Below are 12079 nucleotides of genomic sequence, written 5' to 3'. Positions count from 1 at the left end.
CTAACAGGTTTTCTGGACATGATTTAGTAAGCAATAAATCTGTAGTTCGTGTCAAAGGACCAATCGTAAGTGGAAGAGGCTGTGATACTTCGTTAATGATAGGTTTTCCTGAAAAACCAAGGGAAATATTCTGTGAGCCTGAGAGGGGTGCCCCTGGAACTTCACTACGTTTTATGGTTGTTCGGCTTGCCCCTGTATCAAGTAAAAATTTTCTATCTTGGCCTAATAGTTCACTGTGTACATAAGGTCCTTCTTGATCTACAGGGACCTCGATAAGGGGTAAGCCAACTTCCCTCTCTAGGCTGTTTCATGAGTATCGTTGATAATCAGGATAGTCATACTGTGCAGTCTGGTACATTTGTCGTGTCGTTGTTGGTGTGGCAGCAATAGGCTGCGGTGGTGGAGCTGGCATAGACTGTTGCGGAGCTGGCATGGCCTGTGCATGCTGCGGAGCTCCTTGTTGGTTCTGATCCTGTCTAAGTGATCGTGGTCTTTCTTTTGTATTACCTATGGCGATATTATGTTTTAAAACTGGACAATCGTGTACATAATGACCTGGCTGTTTACAATAGTTGCATGTCCCCTTTACAGACCCTGCTGAAACACTGGACTGTGTCGTACCCTTTTTATGACCGTCAGCTGGAACTGTCTGGGAAACTAGCATTTTCATTTTCGTGTCTTTCATGCGTCTTTGTTCATGTTCTTGTTCCTCTCTAATTCTGTTGTGATGGTACTGTAGCATTTGTAACATTTGTGACGGAGTGTTACCTTGCCAGGTACTCTCGAATTTCAATACTCTATTCTTAACTTGGGGCAGGGCATTTTCAACTAATTTTGTCACAAACAGATGTGGATAAGATTCGCTACTTGCTTTTATTCCACTATTTATACCAAAACATTTTTCGAATCGGGCATAAAAGTCACTAGTGTCTTCATCTTGCTTTTGTTTACAGGCTGAGATTGCACCCCAGTCTTCCTTTTTCGTCGTTAATAAACGTGGCAGTACCTATACTAGTAAACCTGGTAGTATTTTGGTCTTCTCCCCAAGCCCTAGACCTGGACCTCGAGCTGTTTCTTCGTTTTCTAATGCTGTCCAATCTATCTTTTGGTCTCCCACCTCCCAATCCTTTTCTTTGAGTTTTTCATAAATGCCCGCAGGCATTAATACCTTTAATATTTTCATAATGTCGGGATAGGTATACTCTCCCATGAGCAACATGTCTTTAATTTCACGGTGGAAACCCGCTGGGTCTTTGTCATGACTGGGTACCACTTTCTTCATTTCTAATAGTTCCATTTTAGATATGGGTGTGTATACAAACACACGTTTAAACTGGTTGTCATCACCTTTTATCGGGTGCACTTCGCGTAAGGGATTCTGTCTATCCATATAATACGTCGTTCTTTCCTTGATGGGCAGTGAGACATGTTCGGGGCATACAAAAAGAATGTACTGCTTTCTGGATTCTAGTATTTCTCTAATTAACTCAGTACCTGAACCTCTCCATTTATTCGTGAGTAATTCAGTTAACATATCAGGTAAGGGACCAGGATCGGAGTGTTGGCTTTTATATAATACGAGGAGTTGTTGAATCATATAGATACCAGCTAAACGCTGTTCATCTGGGTTGAGGTTCAAAAACGTGTGTGCTAGTGTATCATCACTATATTTTCCGGGACTGTCAACCCAGTGAACGGCTGACCTGGCTAATTCTTGTTCGTCCATAGAATCGAGTATATGATAACCCCTTCGTTCTCGGAGTAATTTGTCAGCGGCTTGGAACGAATGTTCGGGGGACCTTATATTTATTATAGGGGTTTGGAAATTTCTGTTATTTTCTGGACGTATTGGACGTATCGGATCAGTAAAGCATCTAGTATTATTACAAGATCTTCCTCTACCTACATAGGCCATAGTTTCTAACTGTCCTGGGGGCAGTTCTATTTCTTCCTCCTCTTCGGTTTGTTCAGGCTGGTCTACTGCTAATCTTTCTTCGTGTATTCGTTCTACTTCTTTGCGGATCTTTCGGCACATAGCTATTATACTTAATCGTTTATCATGTCTCCCTTCTGATATATTCCGACTCCATGTGGTAAGAATTTGCATTTCTTCCGGATTTACCCCTGGTCGGTCTTGATTTCTGACCACACAATTTATGAGGAAACGTAACAGTTCTCCCTGTATCTCCACTTTCTGGTACTCCATGGCTCTATTAATACTTTCAGAATCTCGCCCTGACTGGACAAAATGATATATATTTTCTAAATGTGTAGTCATTCCTGGTAGCCTCCCTAAATATATTGCAGCTCGTCGGATACGTAATGATGCCAGCAGCATTTCATCCTTTTTGCCGGGCACAGGATCATATCTACAATCTATTAGAAGTTCCTTAAGCGTGTCGGGAGTTACTAGTTTGGGCGTACGTTGGTGGGCTAATTCTTGAAAGGAAAGTTTATTTACTCTGGGTGGCGTGGAAAAAATGTTTGTTGTACCTCCTGTAGCACCGCCTGGGATGCTGGGTGTGAAAGGATTCGTTGAACGTGATATAGCAACCATAGGTGTGGGTACAGCTGTAGAAACCGATGTGCTGGCCGGAACTTGTGTCGGAGTTTGTTGTTGCGGAGGTACAGACGGAGGGTTTTGGCGTTGAACCCCCTCGGCAGGCGGTCTATGTGGTGCAGTATTAGCATACTCGGGAGCTGCATCGTCTAAATAAGAGGAAAGGAACACGTCTTCTGCGGTTCTGGGATGCCCTTTGGGATGTGCTTTTATCGGAAACAACGGAGGTGGCAAGTCTTTTGGTATCTCCAGAGTAGCCTTAGGTAACCCTTCGGCCAGAAGAGGATACATACCATTCATAAGGGCATTTCTTTGTCTGTCCACTTGTTCTGATTTTACTCGAGTACCTTCTTCAATTAATAGATTTTCTCGGACTCTATTTGAATTCTCCTTACTCTTCTCTTCCTGTCTACGTGCTTTTTCTGTACGTCTATACGATTCTTTACGCCATAATTCAATGGCATCTTTCTGTGATTGTCTAGCTTTCTTTTTCCATAATTCTTCCTCCACTTTCATGATGCAATCTGCATCCCAGGTCCCAGTTGCGGGCCACCTCTGACTTTCTGGTAATTCCTTGGTGTAGTCTACCCATAAATCAAGAAATAATATGGCGTCTAGGCCATGTTTATGATACATGAAGTACCCTGGAGTGTCCCTAGGAGGAATGGGAACAGCTTCTTCGAGTACCCCTTTTCTAGTTTTGATCTGTCTTAATTTCGAAAAGAGCGGCATATTGAGAACTGATCTGATACCTAATTTTGAACACGTTTAATACAACAAAACACAATAATGAACAGTCATTCACACCACAATATGCAGAACGTATTTAAAACATTTAACATTTAATATTTAATGAACAACAATGATGGCCATTTAGGGATCTAGTCACTAAGCATAATACTCGACACTAACTAGGTAATTCTGAATTATATACTAGACATACTTGATATACTGCTGAACAGTACAGATACACTGCTGAAACAGTGCAGACCGGATTTGTGTACCCAAACCCGTCTTGACCGGCACAACCTATGTGCACGTCAGAACGCCTCCCCGATAATGGTACTCACCGGGTAGCTCGGAACGGAAGGCCTCGGAACTGAACTGAACTGGACTCGGACTCGGACCGGACTGAACTCGACTCGAAACTTCGGAACTTCGGAACCTGGTGGGCCTCTGCATACCTCGGATCTTGCTCTCTCAGCTAGGCTCTGGTCGGGATACTTCGCACTTCTCACCGCCTCGTCTGGGTGTTGATCGCAGCCTCAGTTACCCCCGCTCGGCAGGAGGGAGATACAGGAAATCCTGTGGGTACGCGTTGTTGTCCGTCCAGCTGTGGCAGGAGACCGGGCCTGCAACGCACATCCGGCGCGTGAGATGAGAAAGTGTCCCTGTTCGGGCGCCATTTATGTGGTAAATAATTTAATTACCGGGACTTAATTTGATGCGGAAAATCTATAATAATAGCTCAGTAAAATAAGAGGCAGAATCCGTGGTATTAGAGGTTCAGAACGGGCTTTATTCCTATACAAAGGAACATAATTCGAATTATGGGCCTTCTATTCCATCACCACGAAAGTTCAGGAAGGAAGGAACATATATTATTGACAGATAAGCAGTTTTATAGAAAATACATTACAATGAAACAGATGCAAGAGGCGTAACAGCTGATAAGAGGTGCATACGTAGCTAATAGAGGGCGTAATTTAATAAACGTCATCATACATGATGTAATATGTGGGTGGATCCATAAGAGAATCCTGCAATGTCAGCAGAAATAGTTGGCAGAGATGCGCGCGCAGCCGCATGACGTGTGATTGACGTGCAACTAGAGGGAGAATGGGATTTGACATTTAGCTCTATATGTGGAGACAGAAGTCTGGGGTTATGTCAACCTAATCCCAAATCATATCTAATATCCTATGTTTAAAGAACAGTGTTATCCAAAAAGAGAGGTCTCTTAGGATAGAATCTTATTCTATACTGACTATACTGACTGTTAGTGCGTGTACAAGCGTCTAAGTGTCTACACTAGATGCGAGGGGGTAGGAATATTCCATGGTAACAGGGCTATGAATTACTTGCATGAGGGCAGCGAGGCCTGGCCCTTTGCACGGTAGCTGGAGGAATGTTTACCTAAACTACCAGACAGGAATGCATCGGATGAGGAGCGGAGCAAAGCAGATAATCTTGAAGGTGAAATACAGTTTTTTGGCAGGCAGATAGGCCGACAGGCCGAGTCAGGCACCGTTAGCCGCGCAGGGAGTAGGACAAAGTTCATGGATACAGATGCGAGCTCAGACTGGAGCTTTCAGAGGCAGAAGGCAGGAAAAGGCATAATGGCAGAATCAGGGCCTACTTGCCTGGACTGTAAAATGGGATAAATGAACCATATAAAGCCGGTGGCCTTTCATACTTAGGAATAGAATATCCGGCCCATTCATAGCGGATCTGAAAGAGGACATGTTGACGGTGGACGCACATGTGTTTGTGTCTTCTTAACTGGAACTGGAGGGAACATACATGTACTTGTGATTTATACATGAAACCGTTGGGGTCCAAGATAGGGGACATAACTGATCATAAAAATCCATATTTCCACAGCCTCACTGTTCACAGAGTTAGTGGCACCTGTAGGGCTGAGCGGGTGTGCAGCCTGCAATGAGGCCGGGTGCACTGATATGGTCTCTGCCATAGCGAAATCAAGACCCAGAATCAAGTGTGTGACCAGGTGGCCCATGTTGATGTGGAGGTTGCCATGGTTGCGGGCCCCGGGCTCCCACCGGCATGTGGTGGGCCCTCTAGGAGACACGCCGCTGGCGGTAGGTGAGCAGGGAGGCCTGGTTGCACAGGGACAGGCAATCTTGGCTGGGCGGCAGGAGGGGCTGTTTTGCAGAAGCCTGTGTGCGCAGGGGCGGTCAAGCGCTGATGGTGTGTGCTACGGTATGGACTCTGCCATCCATGTCTCTGGCAACTGTTTCAGATGAGGGACCTGGGGGACTGCAGTGTGTACTGGCACGTGGTTGGAGACTCCCTGGTGGCTGCAGGTGAGCAGTGAGGCCTGGGTCTGCAGTGTCGGCACTCTCTTTCTTTCTCTCTCTCTCTCTCTCTCTCTCTCTCTCTCTCTCTCTCTCCCTCTCTTTCTCTCTCTTCGCTCTCTTTCACCCTCTCTCTCTCCCTCTCTTTCTGTCTCTCCCTCTCTCTTTCTCTCTCTCTCTCTCTCTCTTTCCCCCGCTATTTCTCTCTCTTTCTATCTCCCTCTCTCTCTCTCTCTCTCTCTCTTTCGCTCTCTCTCTCTGTATTTTGATGGGCGCATGACAAACCTTCTTATCTGTATTTCTGTCTTGCAGGCTGTGACTTACAGAATGCCCGGAGAAGACCCACAGTGCCTCTTCAAGATTGTTGCTTTTGGTTAATCTGCAATAAAGTTTTTATTTGGATTATATGATTTAAATGTATGATTTCCATTTTTCTGGCCGCACCTGTATGTTAGGTGTTGTTATTGTGCGACTTCAGGCAATTTGTTTGGTTCATGGTTTCGTGGTGTTGATGTGCATTCTCTTTGTCCAAAGGGGGTTTCCTGGGGGTGATGGTGGTGGGTGTTGTTGCCCTATTTGGGCTAAGGGCTGCATGATGAGTAGCTCCATGGCATCTGTCATTCTTCATGTTTGGCTCTAGGCTGTGCTCCCTAGTCTGGTGCTGGCTGTTGTCTGACTTTACACCAGGTCAGAGCAGGTTTCATGCTGCTTACGCGCCTTATCGCCTGTTTTGTGATCTTATCGCCGATCTGGCTGGTCGTTGAGAATGTTGTGGCTGTTGTGGTGTTGTTGTGGCTTTTTCCTAGGGAACGCCTACTCTGCATCTCATTAGCGATAGTTGCCTGGGTCATCCGTGGCGATGTTTTTTGAGGATGCTAGCGCCAGAAAACTGGTGATATCGGATGTTAGCACCAGCTTGTGAATGGGGAGATAACTTTATCGCGACTTTGGCTGCGCTAAAGTGCCGATAACTCCTTGAGAATATGCCCCTTAGACAGGGGCGTAACAAACATCCCCGCAGCCCCCTTCAGTGCGGGGGGGCCCCCAGTCTTCAGTAGGTGAAGGGGGCCCCCTCAGCTCTTTGGTCGAGAGCTGTGTGTCTCTAAAGCAGCTGCAGCAGTGTGCAGCCTGCCCTGAGCTCCTCGCGGGCCCCAGGACTGAAGAGAAACAAAGTAACAAGTTACATTGTTTCTCTTCAGTCAGAGCCCGGCTGGAAAAGGGAGGGGATGGGGGCCCTGGTGCCAATGTGCAGCCCAAGTTTTGTCTGTTGGTTTGAGAGGAAATATGCGCGAGACGGAGATGGGTCTTTCTGACTACATACATCACAGGAGGACTTCGCAGCAGAAAGCATGTAGCGAAGTGACACATGTGACACGCTGCGTGCACACATCTCTCATCTCTGTGTCTGCTCCACCCCATGTGTATGCCATGGATCTAGGGGTGCCCGTGCTGGCGAGGAACATCCCCGGAAACGCTGCAGCCCATGAGGACACAGGGCTGCTGTTTTCAGACCCCCAGGTAAGCGAAAAGCCCCCTTGATCTTCTGACATAATATAGAAGTGTTATTGTAGTGATGCAGTAGCATTATATATTTTTGTCATCATTTACGTCACTGGTGTGTTGAAACATGATACTCAGTGCAATAGCACTTACCTTTCACCCGTAGGCTGATGTTTGATTAAACAAAAAACAGCCAAAAGCTAAACACAAAACTATGTTCCCATACCATATGCCAGACAGCAAGCTGCCAAGAAACCTGTGAGTTCGAAGTCCGATTCTTCAACAAGATATAACAACTATTGCAGTTCTCCAGGAGTAGGTCAGGTCTGCAGAAAGTGTTAGAAAACCGGACACGTTAGCAAGGTTTAGAGGTTTAGTCCAGCAGGTGCCTGAGCCCAGCGAGGTATCTGCAAAGTTCGGCTGCGGAGTGTTCTGAGTGTCCATCCTAGTGGGGTGCTGCTTTAGAGTGGGGGTTCGGGCAGGATGACGCAGACGAGGTCTGGGGGCGCACAGAAATGCAGACTCTCTCAGTAGGGCTGTAGTTTTGTCCTTCACGAAGAAGGTGTTTGGCGAGAAGCAGATACGAGAAACCGGCCCTACTGACGAACTATCATGAGTCCTAAATACTGCTGGGTGACGCACTCATACCCGCCGTTTTTCGGATGCTCCCGGGGTGTGATGAAGATGGGCTAACAAGAGGGTGGGTCGTTACATGGGGTTTAATGTCAAGAACTGTACAGGGGCATCATGGGCGCGAGGCGGGGAAAGGCTGAGCCCGAAGGCCTAGGGATGTTTAAACCAGCAGGATGTCACTCAGTGGTGACGCTCACATCAGGCGCTGCCTGGGTGAGCATTTTCGGTGACGAATAGTCCCAGCCCCGACATTAGGACCCACACTTGCTGCATTCAGGGCTACTTACTTAGGTTACTAGGACTTCACGCCAGTGATAAAGCGGTGAGCCATAATACAGTGGCTACTGAGTGGCATGCGCTGACACCAGGGCCAACTTTAAGGCAGAGCGGCTTGTGCAGCTGCACCTGGCACTGAGCTGTGGATGGGGGCCTGTGTTAAGAAATAACATGGGTTTAAAAGCACCTGCTGCAGAGTTCATGGTGTGTGGAGCAGTTTTCAGGCATATGTCAAAATAACTGGTGATTAGAGAGATCCGGATTTTTACTCTAGTGTCAGTTTTGACTCATCATAAAGTAGTGAAGAGGGTTAATGTGCCTGCTGGAAAGAACACGTACTATGCAGTTCACAGAGCTGTATTTGATGTGGATAGCTCAGTGGGTTACTGCTTTTATCACAGAGATCCTTTTGTTATTTTCAGTTCATACGTTGCAGTCCTAATATAGCACGGTGACCGATTAACTGTCATAAGAGAGCTGCCTACAAACTGGATGGCATGGGTTAAAATGTTATGTTTTTCCCCAGTCTTTAATTAATCTAATGTAGCTAAAAACGGTTAGTTTGGGTAGAAATAAATTCTTATTAGTAAAGCCAACCCCAACCAATGTGGTAGATTATAAATCCTGAGTTTGTGCTTCACCAGACCAAACAATCTTAAAATATACTGCTTTCTAGTATAGATGACGTGAGTCCTACACTTTTTAATCTTAATTGTTTTATTTAACATTTCCTATAGACTGATTTACACACGTATGGTTCATTGTTTCTGTACATATATGTGATGTAAAGTGCTCCGACACCCTACACTGGTATGAGTATCGATATTAAACAATTGAAATGCATGTGAGAGGCAGGGGCGTAACAAACACCCCCACAGCCCCAGTCTACAGTACATGAAGGGGGCCTCCTCAGCTCATCTGCAGAGAGCTGTGAGAGGTTTGCTCTAATGGATCTCTGTGAGTAGGTGTGTTAACCCAGTGATCTTTCTGCGTGGGGTGGGGGTGGGGTGGGGGGTTTGGGGGAACCAAGATTATGTTGCAGTGGAAGACTGATTATGCGGGGGGTTTCACTCCGTTCTGCGTCAAGACAGGGCAAGTTATTCTGCACGATGCCAGGCATTACTCTCTGCCCTCTCTTCCCCTGTGGGAGTGCACCTGTGCGCTCAGTCCTGTACTCCGCTACATAGCAGGACAGAGGGGCATGGGCCCAGGAGGACGCACACTGCCTGCCTGTAAGTACCCACAACAACCCTACTTTGGCTCCAACCCGGTTACAGGCAGAAGCTTTGCCCGGGCTGGGGGGCTGGAGGAAGGGGCCATGTGAGTACGGCCCAGACAGGGGATAAAGGAAGGTGTCCTGTGGGTCTCTTGTGGGTGCAGCTTCCGCTAGGGGACAGGGAGGGAAGGGGTGCTGTCTGTAGCCTGTGAGTACCCCAATGGCCATGGGACAGTGCTAGCGGCAACCTGTGAGTACAGCCACTGGGTCCCGAGGATTGATTTTAGCAGCTGTGACAAACAGCACTGATTACAAGTTCTCCCCCAATAATAGGAAATAACTGTGGATTTTGAAGGTTTCTGCACCAAAATCTGCACATTTGGTTATTCACTGTGTTGTTTCCACCCGCGGCATTTCCATGAGTCTTATTTGTTGAAACATAACGGAGGCAAATTTCTTGTATCTTCAATGTTTGCAAACAGGTGTTTGCGCAGGGATCGCAAAATAATGACACATTCGTATTCAAGGCCTAAATGTTGAAAGTTCGGAAACGACACATACAAACCCAGAGTAAAAACGCTTGTTTGTCATATTTCTGAGGCATTGTCCATGTTTTTTTAGCTTTAATTTTTTATTAAAAGATCATACAGCCGAATACTGTATACGATTATTGAATATGTATTCCACATAGAAAAACGAATATTCAAGATTTACAAGTTCAAAAATAATTAAAAAGTATCAATTTTTATAACAAAGTTTTATTATATCTACTTTTAAAAGAACTTTCTCAATGGTACTTCAGTGACCTGCAGTTCATAGCCTGAATCCTTGTGAGACCCACTTGTCTCTACATCCTTCCGAGGCCGGCAAATTGAGAATCATGACATTAGATAATGCCATCACTCATTATTTACAGCGTTTAGAAACACCCGAACTGAGGCAGGAAGAGCTGTATTGTCATGCTGTCTGATAATGCAATTCTGGTCAAATTGGAACTTTTCATTAAACGGCTTTTGTCTGGCTAGATGTAAACACAGGAATAAGCAGCTCTTGACTGGCACGGAGAACGGGGGGCCCCCTCCATGTACTTTGCAGGGGGGCCCCCTCAAGTTTTGTTACGCCACTGCCCTTAGAACGATGAGCGATAATAATTCTTATATTAACTTTCATCTCTCACACACCTGCAAATATCAGCAATAATAACACTTAAATTACCCTTTTTCTATCATACAGCTTTAATGATGAGCAATACTAATACTTATATTACATTTTTTCAACCATAATCCAGGACTTTCTTAAGCATTACTTTCGATATAATCCAGAAGCAAAGAAAAATGCTTTTGAAGAAAAAGTAAAGGCGATGCAACGATTCTTTAGCCTGTCTGTGACCGGAAGTCTGAATTCAGAAACCATGAATCTGATGAAAAAGCCCAGATGTGGAGTGCCTGATGTGGCTGATTTTCAGTTGATTCCAGGAGAACCAAAATGGACTAAGAAAACACTGACTTACAGGTAAGTATCAATGATTTTGGCACATAAATACTGTTTTTATGCAATTTTCTACATGATAAGAGATTTATCTCCTGTCCTTGCTGTTAGGTTTGTCAACTACACCCCAGACCTGCCAGCGAGCACAGTAAGGCGAATAATACAGCAGGCGTTTGATGTATGGAGTGATGTGACGCCACTTGAGTTCAGGAGAGCTACTAGTCGGAGCGCAGACATCATGATACAATTTGCATCTCTTTGTGAGTTTCCTCATTTCTGTTTTAACAAAGTGTACAACCGTGGTGCAACCAGTAATTTTGTATGATGTATATAATTTGTGTTCTTAGTAAATAAGTAACAAAAATGCTATTAATCTATATCTATTTTTTAATTGGTGGGTGTACCACTTTTGCTACCAATGTCCCCTAATCCTGCACTGTTTCATTGATTTGAACCAATCCTTAGCACACGTAAATTATCAAGATTCACTACATGAGTATACAATTATAACAACGTAAATACAGAGAGCATGAATCCACAGTACACAGCAGGTTTCTTTAAATTCTTCAGTCTTTAATTCATGTGATGTTTTCTTTTGGTAAGTCAATCATTTGACTGGTCGAAAGCCCAAAACCAAAGCCAACACATGTTTTGTCGCTTCTTGTTATATGTACATGCAACTTTTTCAAGGCTAGGTAAAAGATATACCACAGTCACCATTTGAGCATTCCTAATTATTACTCGGCTCTACAACATCAAAACTGAATACCTCCTTCGTGGCATTATAAGCATCCTTGAATACCCTATACTTATTATTTCACATACCGTATTCCATGATATATGAAACAATATATTGACAGCGGCATATTGTTTTTACTTATGTCTCAGGCAAGCTAAATACATTCAGCCCGCCTCAGAATGCCGTCAAGTACATAGGACACCCTTGGATGTGTTATGTGTTCCAATTGAATCTAATATGTGTCTATTCGCCACCGATACCACTTCACACAGTCACTATACCAATCAACCAGTACACCAACATGCCATTCGTGAGTGCCCTGCCACCCACATGTGCCGACAGTGATAGCATAGGTTTTACCAACCTGAATTCGCTGTATTAAGTACCGCTAGAATTAAGTAAAGATAGGGAGAAAGGGAATCCCAATTAATATAGACCCAATCAGCTAGGATAAGGCGTGTTCATGATGCTAGGGGTCTATTCAGTATTCACCATATACCTACTAAACGTGTGGAGTTCTGACCCACAACGATCCTCCGGCGTGGGTTAAATAGTTTTCCTCCCATAGGGGTGAAGAAATTTCCGTGCGGTATATCAGGTGTTTCGTGTCCCCAACTATAATAAATATA

General features: G+C 44.9%; 1 protein-coding gene across 1 annotated transcript in view; it reads left to right on the top strand.

Moving 5' to 3' along the window:
- LOC146801918 (matrilysin-like) overlaps positions 1 to 12079 on the top strand; it is a 155606-nt gene that overhangs the window by 94563 nt on the left and 48964 nt on the right. The window contains exons 2-3 of the mRNA XM_085624064.1: positions 10512 to 10735; positions 10823 to 10971. Coding sequence (XP_085480190.1) covers positions 10512 to 10735; positions 10823 to 10971 — 373 coding nt within the window. The remainder of the gene's footprint in view (positions 1 to 10511; positions 10736 to 10822; positions 10972 to 12079) is intronic.

This window comes from Triturus cristatus, chromosome 8 (assembly GCF_964204655.1).
Source record: "Triturus cristatus chromosome 8, aTriCri1.1, whole genome shotgun sequence".
NCBI lineage: Eukaryota > Metazoa > Chordata > Amphibia > Caudata > Salamandridae > Triturus > Triturus cristatus.
The sequence above is the reverse complement of the archived record's forward strand: the minus strand, read 5'-3'. Positions and strand labels throughout refer to the sequence as shown.